This window comes from Triplophysa dalaica, chromosome 1, assembly GCF_015846415.1.
Source record: "Triplophysa dalaica isolate WHDGS20190420 chromosome 1, ASM1584641v1, whole genome shotgun sequence".
Lineage (NCBI taxonomy): Eukaryota > Metazoa > Chordata > Actinopteri > Cypriniformes > Nemacheilidae > Triplophysa > Triplophysa dalaica.
In genome coordinates this window covers 1,723,170-1,737,944 of record NC_079542.1, presented here as the reverse complement: position 1 = coordinate 1,737,944, position 14,775 = coordinate 1,723,170, and the positions used below count along the sequence as shown (strand labels likewise).

Below are 14,775 nucleotides of genomic sequence, written 5' to 3'. Positions count from 1 at the left end.
TTGGATGGAAACCCGCTATTGTTTAAATGTGGAATGAAGATCTTCTGGTTGCAGTCACATGTCACCATCGTATGATCCTCTCGCAATTGCTGATGGGATATAAATAAGTGAAGACGTTTGACCCGTGACCCAGATATTTCACATTTTAACAGTTCAAAGGTTTCTGTGCTCAGATTCCTCAGTGTCACATGTTCATTCAATAACACCACTGATTTCCTCATGGCTTTTGCTTATATTAATCAGAACTTTCAGTGTTTTTTTGGTTGGTATTTTCTGAATTTTCTTAGGATCATCTAAGACGGTCAAATGAACAGTTAATGACACCATGGTTATTTGTCAAATTAAAGCTTTTATTGACGTTTACTTTGTCATTTTAGATCAAAGAGGTGAAAATGACGGTTATGTTGTCATTTTAAATGTAATCAAACTGACTGGAGCTATCCATGCGTCACAGGCTTTTAATAAACAACTTCCAACCAGAATCCAGTATTCAAAAGACCATGGTATTTGTAATAAAGTTCAATAAAAGGAGGAAAGTAGGCGCGAAGCGGCGAACATTCAAACAAACTTCAATCAAAAATAAACAAACAAAAAGACTTGCAGCCACCTCACGGGCAACTGCCAGCCACAAAAACTCTTGCCGGAAGTCCTGTCGATTCGTCCTTTAATGCTCTTGAACTCCTCCGTGGGAGATCCGGTACTGGTGCGCGTACAGCACTATCACTCACTCCACCGGCTCCGCCCCATGGCTCCCGTCCCGCCCTCCTTGCTACAGTATAATACTTGACATTGTACTGAAGGACATTATACACGTGATTTTATTGTGTGGATTGTGTTTAGTCCAGCCGCTCGACAGATCTCATTACATTCATCTCCATGTTGATATTTAAGGAAGTTGTCAATGCCCGTCTGTTGGAAGTTGCTCAATCTGGGCTTTCGTAGCGAGTGAATCTGAGGATCGGTCAGATACGTCAAACCTTTTCCATTACTCGTGATCCAACCTGACAAAAAAAAGTGAGCAAGAAAGTCTGAGAACATTGCTGGAATATTTCTCTATTTATATTGAAGTGTTGAAATAAGACATTGAAGTAAAATTTGTGGAACACCAACAGCATGGTCAGAGTTCATGAGCTATTATCGCAAACAAATCAAGTGAATTTAATTCAATCAAAAATTGTATTATCTCTCACCTTGAAGATCAACCACGACTTCCTCATGGTTGGAGAACTCGTAGGTGAAATGACCGAATGCGATGGCGTACTTTGTGGCAGCATGCTCAGTTTTTGTACGTTTGGTGTTGTTCGTGAGCTTGGAGAAATCTCCAGACATGTACGGTTCTGCAGACAAACATGTTTCGATACGACCCCTCTCCAGAATCTGAAAGGAATGAATGCGGAAAACACGAAAACATATGAACATCGAGAGTTTCAGCTGGAGTGTTACACTTCGCCAGACATGTGTTTCGCTTACCTCGTAACACATGATCAGGGGCCTCATTTATAAAACCTTATTTATATACCATCTACGGGAACGGTATATTTATAAACGTCTTTGATGTACTTTGAAAAACAAAGCGCCTATAGCCACATCAGGGTCTGAGCAGACATACGCACTTTTGCTTGTACGAGTGCTGTGGGAAAATAAGTCATTCATGTCGCTCGTAAAGAAAGGATTTGGACGTGGACAGGTGCTCGTTCATATATCAATGACAATAATTACACATTGTTAAAATGCAGAGATCTGAAACTGTGCAGCTGAGCGCAATTTTCCCCATAATTTGCGATTTATAGACTTCACATCTGATAGACGGCATACACGCGTTTTCTGTGCGTACGTTCATTCTGTGAATCACAAACACCCTTTGAGAAATGATCGGATAGATCTGACGGATTCTACGCAGCTTTTTATAAATGAAGCCATAAGTGTCTCATGTTTCCCTGAATCATTCACAATAAACAGGAGCACTTAACATCAAGAAAATAAATACATTTGACATCAATTGATCTGTTGTTTATCCAATCTTTTTAGTCAATCAACCTAATATACCGGCATGTATCGCACAGTAATGAGAATAAAATTCTGTGTGTGAAATACTTGCAGTTAAACAGTTCGATTCATACCAGAAGCACTTCCGAGGGGATGAAGAAGATCTGAGCTGTGATGTTACTATCGTAGAGACGTTTATTAAACTCGGTGACGTAGTGTTGTGCGCTCATCTGACGCTCCACATCATGCAGGTGTGCGTGAAGGCCCTTCTCCTTCAGATACTCTTTACCCACGTATCTGATGATTAAAGAAGTGGATTAAGCATTAGTGTGTGTGATGAACGGAGACTGAGGTGCATTCGGGTGTTACCTGCTCAGCAGTTGTTCCTGGTGAAGATACAGCACCTCCAGAGCTCGTCTCTGTGTGCCACAGTCACCGGTCCGTTCTCCAATGAAAACGCTGCTTTCCAAGGCCGTCCACACGTCGGAAGCCTTTGAGTATTTCAGGATGACGGCATCTGCGAAATGGAAAATGTGATGACAAACAGACTGAAGCTCAAAGAGAGTGTGTAGGACACTCACCGTACGCCCGGCTATGACGTCTGCTGTCCAGAGATTTTAGCGGTTTGTTCGGCAGCCTTCTGAGCAAACAACCGTGACAAACCCCTGCAAACAGACATCTGTAGTCCCGCTCTGTGAGAATATCACTGCCCATCATACAGTCCTCGAAACATAGGTTGCACGACTCAGAGATGGTCCCGAAGCGTCTGTGTTTCTCTTGATGGTGGTCAGGGACGGACAGATGCTCAAATCCCAGTTCTTCAAACGGATCGGTTTCCGTGCTTGATAAAGCTGACAACATGGTCGCTCTCACGCGTTCTCGTACTTTCAAAACGTTTTGAGATGACCTCTGTCGTGAATGATTCGTCTGTGGTAACTCAGACGTGTTGGTTACAGGACTAACGGACAATTTCTCCCAAGACGAGCGCGAGCCAAAGCTGTCGGCCAGAGAGTATGAGGATACGCTGCCATCTTTAGTCTTCACCTTTGCATCTTGATTGGTTACCGAGAGGGAAGTGACATCACAATCAAACTGGGGGAGGTCTAGGATGTCCTCTACGGTCTCTATGCTGCTTTGAGGTTGGACTGGTATATGCTCATATGAAGAGTCCAAGCTACTGCCAGAAGAACCTGACGCTCTTACTCTCAGACTCTTGCCAATGTCGTTCCTGTTATTGGTGACAGACCCCGGCCCGGTTTCATCTTCAGTCGTACACAGATTACGTCCTCTCTGGAATCCTTTTGTGTTGCGTGTCTTTTGTTGATCTACGTTAGGTTTTGAAGGACCAACGCTGTTGCTCCGTTCATCATCACTAATCTCAGTACCACAGTTTGAATTGACCAGAACAAAAGAAGATCCGCTCCCAGATGAATCCTGCCTAGAGGAGAACATGTCACTGGACTTTCTTCTCAGACTTTGCTCCATAAATCCATCATTGCCATATTGATTTGGGCTGGTGCGCTCCTGACAGCCGTCGAGCGTTTCTCGTTGATGTTCAGGGTTCTCGGAGCGTTCCGTGTCGATCTGAAATGCTGTTATACAGCAGGTTGAGGCAGGATCTTCTCTTTTCATAAGAGCACTCATCTCAAATGTCTCGCACACGGATCTGTGGTGCTTTCCAAAACTGTCGATGAGCGTTGCGAAATCGTGGAGTGCAAACCTCACAGGTCCAAACTTCACAGAACGATAGCCGTCTGGAACGAAGGAGTGCGGATCGGAATTACTGAAGCTTTTCACGTTCAACAATGACTTGATGCGTTGAATCTGGGCAGTGATGTCAGTAGACAGACTGAAGTCTGCACTGCTGGAATACTCAAAAAATAATGTCAAGGCTTCGTGACACATTCTCATGGCTTTTGTGATGCTCTCAGACTGACCCTTCATCCATCTGTGAGTTAGGGTTAAGCAGTAAGACGCTTTGAGTAAAGTGTGTAACTCCAGTTTACTAGTGACTGTGTCACTTGTGTTTGTCAGCAGGCCAATCTCGAAGGCTTCATTGGCTAAAGTCAGATACCGATTCTGATCTTCGATGGAACGTTTGTCAGAGAAACTGTAGGATAGCAAACAGGTTCCTTGGGCGACCTGGAAAGAAAAGACAAATGTCTATCATCCTCATCATCAATTGTCATGATTCTCCCCCTTTTGGTCATGATTTTCTAGTCTTGTGGCAGGATCATGACAGACCCATGTGTTTAGTGTGTGAGACATTGCATTGTTTATTTTGGTGTGCCATACGCTCTCTCTTGTCTCGTCTTCGACCCCGCCCTCTCATTTCCTCATTATTTATTGTTTATTATTTCATAGCCTGCATCTGTTCCCCTCTTGATTTGGTTCCCTATTTAAGCCCCAGTGTTTTTGTCTTGTGCTTGTTCATTTTGCTTTGTATGGTTAAGTTCCTGTGCTTAGTCTAGTCTAGTGAAGTTAGTCTATTGTCCTGTTGACCCGTCGTGTTTTATACCCCTGTTCTGTTTTGTTTTACTAAATAAAACTGTTTTTGTTAACCCCTCACCTATTGTTGCGTCTGGGATAAGTTTTGCAACCGTGACAGAAGGAGCCAATATAACAACCCAACAGTTTATTCATCTGACTTCATGCTTTTGGTACAGTAATCGTGGTATTTGCAGTTTACCAAAAACATGATAATTAAACTTTTACTGTATTTATGCATTTGATTTACATTGATTTATCCTATACATTTATACATAGGTATTTGCAATCCCCTGGGATCGAACCCACAACCTTGCGTTGTTAAGGCAATGCTCTTACCACTTAGCTACAGGAAAGTTTTACTGTAGTAAAACTATAGTTCATTTTTGGATAAGTAGTTAAATGTGAAAAGATTATAATGTCGGTTAAATAAGTAGGGGGTAAAATAATCATACAGTTGCCAAAACAAAATGAGATTTGTGCAAAATATACATGTAGAGTAGTTTGCCAGACACCTGCCTAAAAACATAAATGATCAATTCGAGCATTTAAGTCCCAAGAATCAGTGGTTTACAGCGAGTCTAGAACAGCCAAGGGTTATCGTTGGGTAATTTTTTGTTGTAATTAAAATTGGTTTTGTTTTGTCAAATCAGTGCATCTCTAAGCAGTGTTGGATAAGTTACTCTGAAAAAGAAATGAATTACTAGCAGAAGCAAAAAATCCAAAACAACAATGGAGGATAACATTTTTGTTGCTTTATGTGGATACCAGGAGCTGTACGATACATCTTACTTTTATCGACTTACTTTTATCAGGAAAAAAGGATCTTGCTGAGTGAGTGAGGAGGTTCTTCACTCAATTTGAGCTATATATATTTATATATACGAGACCGGAGCCGCCTGGCAGAAGCCAGAATTCACGTTTGTTGTGAAGTGAATTTCACGCGCGAATGAAGCAAGTAAACTCAAAATGTTTAACCGTCCATTTGCGTAAGTCGCATTTGGTGGGAACGCTCTATCAGTTGTGTTCATTTTGACTTTCGTATTTTGCCGCATTTCTGAGTGAAATGGAAGTTTGATTGAGTCTTCCTGCGATTTGATGTATAAAAACAGCCGTTTCATTTCTGAAATGGCAGTTGAAGGGGAGGAGTAAACGGATGCCCCGCCCAGCCGTCTAACATACGTCATTAAAGATGGATGTCACTAGAGGGCAGAAGTGCATTTTCAGATTTTAACTAAAGATTATGAGGGCACACTTTTTTTTAAAAGAGAGCAATGATTAACTACTTTCAATAAATGCTGCAATATTTCATGCATTAAAATGCATTGTAACTTGATCTGTAAAGCAGATTCACAGCTTTACCGTAGATGCACTAGTATTATAACAATGAGTTTGAAAAAAACTTGTAAATGTACTTTTATACCGACAACTTACAATTGAGAGAAAATAACATTTTGTCAACTTTACAAAGTCATGTTTACAAGTTTACAAAAGAGTCGAACAACATAAAAGCAATTTCTTTTTTTATATGGAATCTATTTGCATTGCTTAAAATATCACATTTTGGTGCTATAACTTTTAGCCCGTGTCTACACCGGACGCGACTCGACACAATAAAAGACGATAGCGGCAATAACTATTTGACATTTTGTCCACACTGGATGCGGCGGGACGCTACACGACAAACCCTTTAAAAACAAGGTATTTGTTGTGCTTGCGTCCGCTGTCGATTCACAGAACTCGAGATGTTTCTACTATTATAAGATTCTGAAACTGTAAGAAAACGCACCACGTTGGTCAAAACATACAGAGATCCGTATTGACTGTACACGACAGCCATCTGAGCAGCTCGAGCCGCCGACAGCAGACGATGATGATGATGTTCTCCCAGTAAACTCTAATCGAGAGAGAGAAAGACCTTAAGTGATGATCTCAAAGCAAAAACAACGATTTCACAGATTTCAGTCCGTCTTACGAAGTCGATATGAGTTTTTTTCCGAAGCGTGTCAAAGTCCTGGTCATTCATAGAGATGAGTATTTGTGCCAGAAGACCAAGAGAAGTCCCGATGCCCTGAACACAACATGAAAACAAACACGATTCAGTCCTCAAACGCCGATGAGCTGCAGAATGAGTCCCAGTGCACAGCATCGACGTTAACATGAAACCTTTCTATCAGGCTCAGGAAGAGCGTAAAACCCCACCAGAGACGCCCAAATCAGCTCGAACGCATCGATCCACAGACCTGAGGAAAAACACACGTCAAGTCTGTCACGACTGAGCTCAGATTTGTCTCGTCTGCAATCCCCCAAAAAAGAAAGAGAAACACTCACCTAACTTGTGCAACACCTGACCTCTGACCTGCAGACTCACGGCCTGCACCAGCGTCTGCTCACTGACCCTCACGTACGTCCATGAGCCTGAATGAAAAACACGCGGCCGTCAGAAACCACACGAGGACAACGGAGGGGAATATAACTGACAGTACCTGTCGAAGCGTTCCGATTGATCAGACGGCTCAGTATGACCTCGGCTTTCTGCAGTTTACCTGCGTCCAAACAAAACAAACCATCGAATGAAACATCCCGATGAGCACGGTCGACTTCCAAGGTCGACTTCCAGAAAAGACTTCCGGGGGGGGGGTGAACTCACCGCTGTTTAGGTACACACGAGCTTGTCTGATGATGATCTGAGGGGCGATGGGGATCGCTGGATAACGTTTGTGCAACGCTTTAGCAATCTTCAGAAGGATGTGAGAACTGTCCATCCAGTACAGAAGACGGTCCACCAAGAAGACTACGGCGACGGCCCACTCGGGCTCATCGGCTACAATGCTGTCTCTGAGGAATATCTGAAGACACAAGGCATTCGAAATCACACGTTGAAAGACGTTCTTTTCTCACGCGCACCAGATTCTCACCAGTAACCGTGGTAAATGTCGTCTGATGAGGTCGGACGAGTTGATTTTGTCCTCAGACGTCACAGACTGTTTGTATTGCCATTTCTCTTCCACGAAGGGCCACTTTCTGTCCACAGCTTCCTGCAGGAGCGCACTCAGGTCATCCGGAAAGAACCCTGAGAGAGAATGCAGCATACAGACTTGAGTGAGAACTGTAAACTATTTGCTCATTTGCATCTCAGAAGTGTCTAGCGTCTGCTAAAGATGTTTGAGCATTCTTCATTTTGAGATCGATGCGTTTGTGATGCGTGTATGAGGTCAGTTTGTTACACAGATGTACTTCAATAAAACAGATTTAAATCTGCTCGATGAGATCACAAAAAATAACATTCTTCCCATTTATACCATTGTAAACATTATTGACATTATTGACAAGATTAACATTGTTAATGTTTGTTCGTACAGGTATGTACACTTTTTGTCATTACCGCTGGGGTGCGCGAGCTCGTGTGCTGCTTCAGTTGGTCCACCGATTGCACACCGGAGACACTCGTGCAGTAACGGTGTCACCTGCTGCTCGCTCATTCTGCACATGAAGAAGGCATTCGGTAATGTGTTTATACAGTGATGTCAACAGGGAGCCGCAGAGATATCTCCAAACGAAAGTGAGCATCCCTATGCCCTACTCCCTTCGAAGGGCTGAGCCCTAGAAGTGAACCTTTTTAAATTATTTTTATTATGATGCTTAGAACAAAGAGACATACAATATACAGATTACAACCAGGGGAGCAAGGTACACATTTTTTTTTAAAGAAAATTCAAGAAAAAAAATGTAATTATAAAATAAAAACAAGACCTTTATATTATTCATTATTATTATATATTCAATTATTTATATTATACTTTATGTTGCCGTTGAAGTGAACTGTTTGTATATGGCATAACATACTCGTGTGTGTGTTTGAAACTCCCCTCACAAATGGAATAACGTGCCAAATGTTACCTTGACAACGCAGAACAGGCTTTCTGAATCAGCTCTTGTATGTTGAAAATAAAATAAAAACAGTTAAACTTCTTGTTAAGTATTGAGTAATTATGTCTTATTTCAACGTTTTGGTGAAGTGTTTAGTGTTCACTCCGCTTGGTATTAATAAAGGAAGTGTATGATAAAAGAAACCTAAGTAGCTATTTTAAACATATTTTCCTATAAACAGAATGATTTTATATGGTATTATAAACATATTAAATCTTATTTATCACTGACAAAAATAGTCTAAAACAAATACAAACTAATTGATTGTGATCATATTTGTAGGTAACGTCTAAATCCCGCACAATAGTTGTTTCATAATGTCTGCCAGGGGCCCGTTTCAGAAAGCAGAGTAAGTGCAAACTCAGAGTAAGTCAAGCCCATTTCAGAAATCGAGGTATTTTATACTCCGAGTGAGTAACCAGAATAACACACTCAGTGAACCTAACCTGTTCTGGAGCAGGTTTTATTCCGCAAACCCAGGGTTTGTTACAATCTCCGCCCCCTTTTCGAAGCGCGAGCGGTGTTTACATTGCATTTGTCATTTGTTTATTGATTCGTGTTCCTAATCGCGATCTATTTAGTCACACAGAATTTAAAATGTCATGTTCGTTTATTCAGGAACCCATAGATGAGGAAGCTGAATTAATTCGCAGAGTATTATATTTATGTCGGTAGAGAATTGTGAGGCCCCGTTTGGACGTTTATCTTAACTTTTAAGGCCAGTTTAAGTATTTAACATTTCCCAATCAGGCATCCTACTAGCAAGAGCATTTTATTTATTTAAACTTTCCTGAATGAATGATGTTATTGTATTTCTACGACGGCGTTTAAGTACCCCGTTAAAAATAAAATAAAGTCATATGTTTCGAGAATAAAGTCGAAATGTTACGAGAATAAAGTCGAAATGTTTCGAGATTAAAGTCTAAATGTTACGAGAATAAAGTCGAAATGTTACGAGAATAAAGTCTAAATGTTACGAGAATAAAGTCTAAATGTTACGAGAATAAAGTCGAAATGTTACGAGAATAAAGTCGAAATGGTACGAGAATAAAGTCAAAATGTTACGAGAATAAAGTCGAAATGTTACGAGATTAAAGTCGAAATGTTACGAGATTAAAGTCTAAATGTTACGAGAATAAAGTCTAAATGTTACGAGATTAAAGTCAAAATTTTACGAGAATAAAGTCTAAATATTACGAGAATAAAGTCGAAATGTTTCGAGAATAAAGTCGAAATGTTACGAGAGTAAATTCTAAATGTTTCGAGAATAAAGTCGAAATGTTACGAGAATAAAGTCGAAATGTTACGAGATTAAAGTCGAAATGTTTCGAGATTAAAGTCGAAATGTTTCGAGAATAAAGTCGAAATGTTATGAGATTAAATTCTAAATGTTACGAGATTAAATTCTAAATGTTACGAGATTAAAGTCTAAATGTTTCGAGATTAAAGTCTAAATGTTTCGAGAATAAAGTCGAAATTTTACGAGAATAAAGTCGAAATGTTACGAGATTAAATTCTAAATGTTACGAGAATAAAGTCGAAATGTTACGAGAATAAAGTCGAAATGTTACGAGAATAAAGTCGAAATGTTAAGAGAATAAAGTTGAAATGTTACGAGATTAAAGTCGAAATGTTACGAGATTAAAGTCGAAATGTTACGAGAATAAAGTCGAAATGTTACGAGAATAAAGTCAAAATGTTACGAGATTAAAGTCGAAATGTTACGAGAATAAAGTCGAAATGTTACGAGAATAAAGTCGAAATGTTACGAGAATAAAGTCGAAATGTTACGAGAATAAAGTCGAAATGTTACGAGATTAAAGTCGAAATGATACGAGAATAAAGTCGAAATGTTACGAGAATAAAGTCGAAATGTTACGAGAATAAAGTCAAAATGTTACGAGAATAAAGTCGAAATGTTACGAGATTAAATTCGAAATGTTAAGAGAATAAAGTTGAAATGTTACGAGATTAAAGTCGAAATGTTACGAGATTAAAGTCGAAATGTTACGAGAATAAAGTCGAAATGTTTCGAGAATAAAGTCGAAATGTTTCGAGAATAAAGTCGAAATGTTACGAGATTAAAATCGAAATGTTACGAGAATAAAGTCGAAATGTTACGAGAATAAAGTCGAAATGTTTCGAGAATAAAGTCGAAATGTTACGAGATTAAATTCTAAATGTTTCGAGAATAAAGTCGAAATGTTTCGAGAATAAAGTCGAAATGTTACGAGATTAAAGTCTAAATGTTTCGAGATTAAAGTCTAAATGTTTCGAGAATAAAATTGAAATGTTACGAGAATAAACTCGTCGTAATACGTATTTTATTTTCGTGAAAGTTGTAGTTTAAGAGTTTAAGTTTTGTTTAAGCACGTCATCTGAATCAGTGAGTTAGTTCTTAGTTCATGTCAGATTTTTTATTCTGAATAAATTCAGTTTCTTCATAACTGCTGCAGTGTCCTTTTACTATTATAACTCCGTGATGATGCGCCAAAAGACAAAGACTTTCCTTATTGCTAAATCATAATCTAAAGTAGGATTTAACCAAATCCTCCACAGCCATTGTTTCTAGCAATTCTGTGATTTTTCTCAAAATATTACGTGTTTTTTACATTTCGACTTTATTCTCGTAACATTTCGACTTTATTCTCGTAACATTTCGACTTTATTCTCGTAACATTTCGACTTTATTCTCGTAACATTTCGACTTTATATTTCGACTGTTACGATCTAACATTTCGACTTTATATTTCGACTTTATTCTCGAAATCTTTTTTTTTTTTTTCAACCCCGTCGTATATTTCATATTCAGCTGCTGCCAAGATCTTTCTATTGCAGAAGGATATCACCTACATGAGAGCGAGAGAGTTTTTTCCACAGTTTCAACAAAATAAATATAAAAGTGATTGACATATAAACATGCGCATTAACACGTGAAGCACTTTTCTCTCACGCTAACTCTCTTTCTTTTGCTGCTGTGGCTGTGTTGCTCTTTATATGAATATGTGTCATATTCACTGTACACTTGTAACAGTTCCTTCAATTCGATTTGCGAGAACTGAACAGAGCTCTTCTTGTCACGTGCCGTTGCCATGGTGAATCGTGCTATCTTCACTCAATTGATGATGGCTTTTCATCGCCATGCTGCACGCGCGTAACCTAGAGTGAACTTACTCAGAGTGGATTGAACTCAAATCAGCTGTTCTGAAACTAAAAACTGAGAGTAGAGATTCTCTGAGTAAATCAACTCAGAGTTCAGATTTTAAATCGGTGTTGGTTGAATTTCCTTATTGAAACGGGCCCCAGAACTCCTAATCCAAGATCACGTGATCACAAACGAAACTCACCTGCTTGAAGTGACCATGGCATGAACCCTCATAATATTTTTTTATTTAAGATCAATACAAGTATCAAAAGCACAGTAATTATACAATATAAACAAAAAAATACATAATACAAGAGAAAGATGAATAACAACATACGAATTAAATAATAATACAAAATATATAAGAAGAAAGAAAATACAAACAAATAAAAAATAAAACAAAGGGCATTTAATTAATTTTCCCCCAAGTTTCTTATTCTGTGTTTTTATTTTTAATATGGTTTTAAAATAAAAATCAAGATCAGTATGGCAGAAGCGAAGGGCGCATAAATGCCGTTTGGAAAATGCAGTTTGTTTATGCCAACCCGGAAGTTAGCGCTGCAGGGTTCCCACGACCATTTGTTTTATTTTATTGTTCATGATGTCTTTAATATTGTATTCATCTTTGATAAAAGAAGATTGTTTGTTTATACTTTGTGTATGTCTGTATCTGATAGAAAAAAATATATTTCTTACAGAGACGTTCTACTCATTAAATGCTAACTCGCTTCCGGGGTTTGCGTAGAAAAATACGTCATCTCTGCGGCTCCCTAGTAACCGTGATTCTGGTAGATAATTATCATTTATATTTACACAGTTTTGATATAATCACAGTGTATAGACTGAGACCATGACGTGATTTTTTGATTTCTTTGTGAAAACACTTAACGTTACCATGGTAAACAGGGCGAAAACCGCACAAGCCGTTACTTCCTTACATTGAACGTTACCTTAAACTAAATATAGATTAACAGACGTGGTAATAAGTGGAATGTAAAATTGTCTGTACCTGATGAACTCTGGCAAACTAAAACACAATAAAAACAGAAGTCTGGTAATCCGCCTTTCCTCTGGAAGTCCTTTAAAGCTTTGCAGAAATGCTGTGAGCAAAATACTTCCGCATGTGATTTTATGATGTTATGTCACGTTAGTCATTAAACGTTAAATGTGTTTGAAGAAGTTACAGAAACATGTTTGGATTTCTTTTCGCTTCCGTGTGGCGTCACGCGCGTCAGATGGTCTCAGCCAATCCCTGAATCGCGTACGACACTCGCCAGCTGAAGTAAAATCAACATACGATTGAAAGCTAACAACGCGAAGCAAAAATAATATAGTAATCGTCGTTTGTATTTATATGTTCATTTTCTATATATAAACAACGCTACTCATTGAAAATAAAATGTGATTTTTTGGTTATATATGTAATATTCAATGAAAATCAACAGGTGGCTCCGTGGCGCAATGGATAGCGCATTGGACTTCTAGGCACATCTAGCGTTGTGATTCAAAGGTTGTGGGTTCGAGTCCCACCGGAGTCGTACTTTTCTCTCTTGCATAGCAATTTTGCTCAGTTTCTAGCAAATATATCGCTAGTATATGTAACAGATTCAAGTGTTTGTTTAAACTGAAATCTTAAAGGAAGGAGAATCTGTCACACTCTCTTCAATATAGCACATGAAATGAAAACGTACATCCGTCCGACTCGGAGAGATGAGCTAACGGCTAATAAATGAATGTTTCAAGTGTTTTAAGGATTTCATCAACGTATTCTCGGCCATTTTTCCAAACCTCACAGTCAACATATATTTTTTTTTCGTCATGCCTCGCTACTTGATTTTTTTTCCTCAGAAAAGCTGATATTTGAAGGTTATAGCAGTTGTTTATTCGTCTTGTTTTCAGGATTGTCAGAGTTTGCAAAAAATGTCACTTATTCCGAACGTTATTTAGCCGTATCAGACATATTTAGAATTTGTGTTTTACTGCAGGGGTTCCCAAACTTTTCAGACCACGACCCCCAATATTGGACTGCTGACGACCCGCGAACCCCCCCCTCCTCCCCCTCCTTTCTCCTCTTTGTGTTTTATGTTGGTTACATACTGACAGAGCTAAAACAAAAAGGAACACAATCTCTAAACCAGGCTATTTTATTAACAAATTATGGACAAAAACAAATACATCCCATAACTGTGAAATAAAGACAGAATACGAACAAGCTGCCTGTAACACGCATACAACAATGACTTTGTATTCAGAAAAAACCGCCTAATGTGATGGATGGGCGCTGTGCGCGGAGCAAAGCAGATCGCCACCCGCAGATCATATTCCACCCGCAGATCATATTCCACGTTAAGCCGTGAACTGTGTTTATTCTTAATGTAAATCAGCGCGGAGAATGTCTCTTCGCATAAATACGTTGAGCCAATTTGCATGAGTACATCCAACGCGGCTTTCGACGACTGTGGATATTCCAGCGCGACAGAAACCCAGAACTCATCCAGCGTCTTGCTGTCAAATGCCAGCCTCAGGATTCGATCGGATGAAAGTTCTATCAGCGCATCTTCCATATCTGACGCCAGATTATTTTCCGTGTTTAGATTAAATGGTGACCTTATCCAGTCATATTGGTCGGGAAGTTTTATTTCCAGTTTATTTTAATTATCCTAAATTTATACTCGCATCATTACAACCTTTTTTAACATATACAATTTTTTTTTACTAAGTTTCTGTAAATCATCTCGCGACCCCCACTTTGGGAACCACTGTTTTACTGCTTTTGATTGCTAGCCTATTTATTTTTGCTGTAACTTTAGCAGTAACACATGAATGTTTAATTTGTATGACAGTGCCATTTCAGATATTAACGTTAAATGTTAATATATGAAAATGTTAAGATGTATAAGATTTTTTTTTTTTTTGCTTCCGGCTTTGCTATACTGATCGGACCTATTTACTAGCGCTCCGTGCTTTGCGCTTCTGCTTTTATGCTTTATCTTATTTAAACACCAGCAGTTCAGTACAGTGCTCAGACTAAAAACTTTGATAAGCAACCAGGATTTCTTTTAGGATAGTGGTCTACCAGCTTACTGCGGACAATTGAAACTCTTAAGGATAACTCCGTTGCCCACTTTCAAACTGGTGTGAAAATGCCTTCTTTTGGATCAACAACCACCTGCTGCTCAAAGTGACACAAACTTCTACAAAAGATTGCAGTTCTCGAAACAAAGCTA

General features: G+C 39.0%; 1 protein-coding gene and 1 non-coding gene across 3 annotated transcripts; one reads left to right on the top strand and one right to left on the bottom strand.

Annotated features, from left to right (window-relative positions):
* Positions 1-329: 329 nt before the first annotated feature.
* Positions 330-12,769, bottom strand: alpk1 (alpha-kinase 1). 2 transcript variants are annotated; one of them, XM_056764281.1, is made up of 14 exons: positions 12,558-12,769; positions 7,859-7,956; positions 7,392-7,546; positions 7,124-7,322; positions 6,960-7,019; positions 6,805-6,891; positions 6,640-6,716; positions 6,449-6,544; positions 6,263-6,370; positions 2,568-4,128; positions 2,356-2,503; positions 2,121-2,283; positions 1,191-1,377; positions 330-1,001 (listed from the first exon to the last, which is right to left on the bottom strand). In XM_056764281.1, the coding sequence occupies exons 2-14, from the start codon at positions 7,953-7,955 to the stop codon at positions 805-807; spliced, it is 3,135 nt and encodes a 1,044-aa protein (XP_056620259.1). In that variant the 5' UTR covers position 7,956; positions 12,558-12,769; the 3' UTR covers positions 330-804. The 2 variants fall into 2 exon arrangements, with proteins under 2 accessions (XP_056620259.1, XP_056620346.1); XM_056764368.1 differs by lacking the exon at positions 12,558-12,769 and having other exon boundaries at positions 7,834-7,918.
* Positions 12,770-12,995: 226 nt separating this feature from the next.
* Positions 12,996-13,086, top strand: trnar-ucu (transfer RNA arginine (anticodon UCU)). The gene is given in 2 exon segments: positions 12,996-13,032; positions 13,051-13,086. It is a non-coding gene; the product is annotated as a tRNA-Arg (tRNA).
* The last annotated feature ends 1,689 nt before the right edge of the window (positions 13,087-14,775 follow it).

Excerpts from the sequence above, each read along its gene's own strand:
- alpk1 (XM_056764281.1), bottom strand. The coding sequence starts at position 7,955 with ATGAGCGAGCAGCAGGTGACACCGTTACTGCACGAGTGTCTCCGGTGT. Across the intron at positions 4,129-6,262 it reads TGTATGTTTTGACCAACGTG|GTCGCCCAAGGAACCTGTTT; the intron begins GTGCGTTTTCTT and ends TTTTCTTTCCAG. Across the intron at positions 1,378-2,120 it reads TCCCCTCGGAAGTGCTTCTG|ATTCTGGAGAGGGGTCGTAT; the intron begins GTATGAATCGAA and ends CATTCCTTTCAG.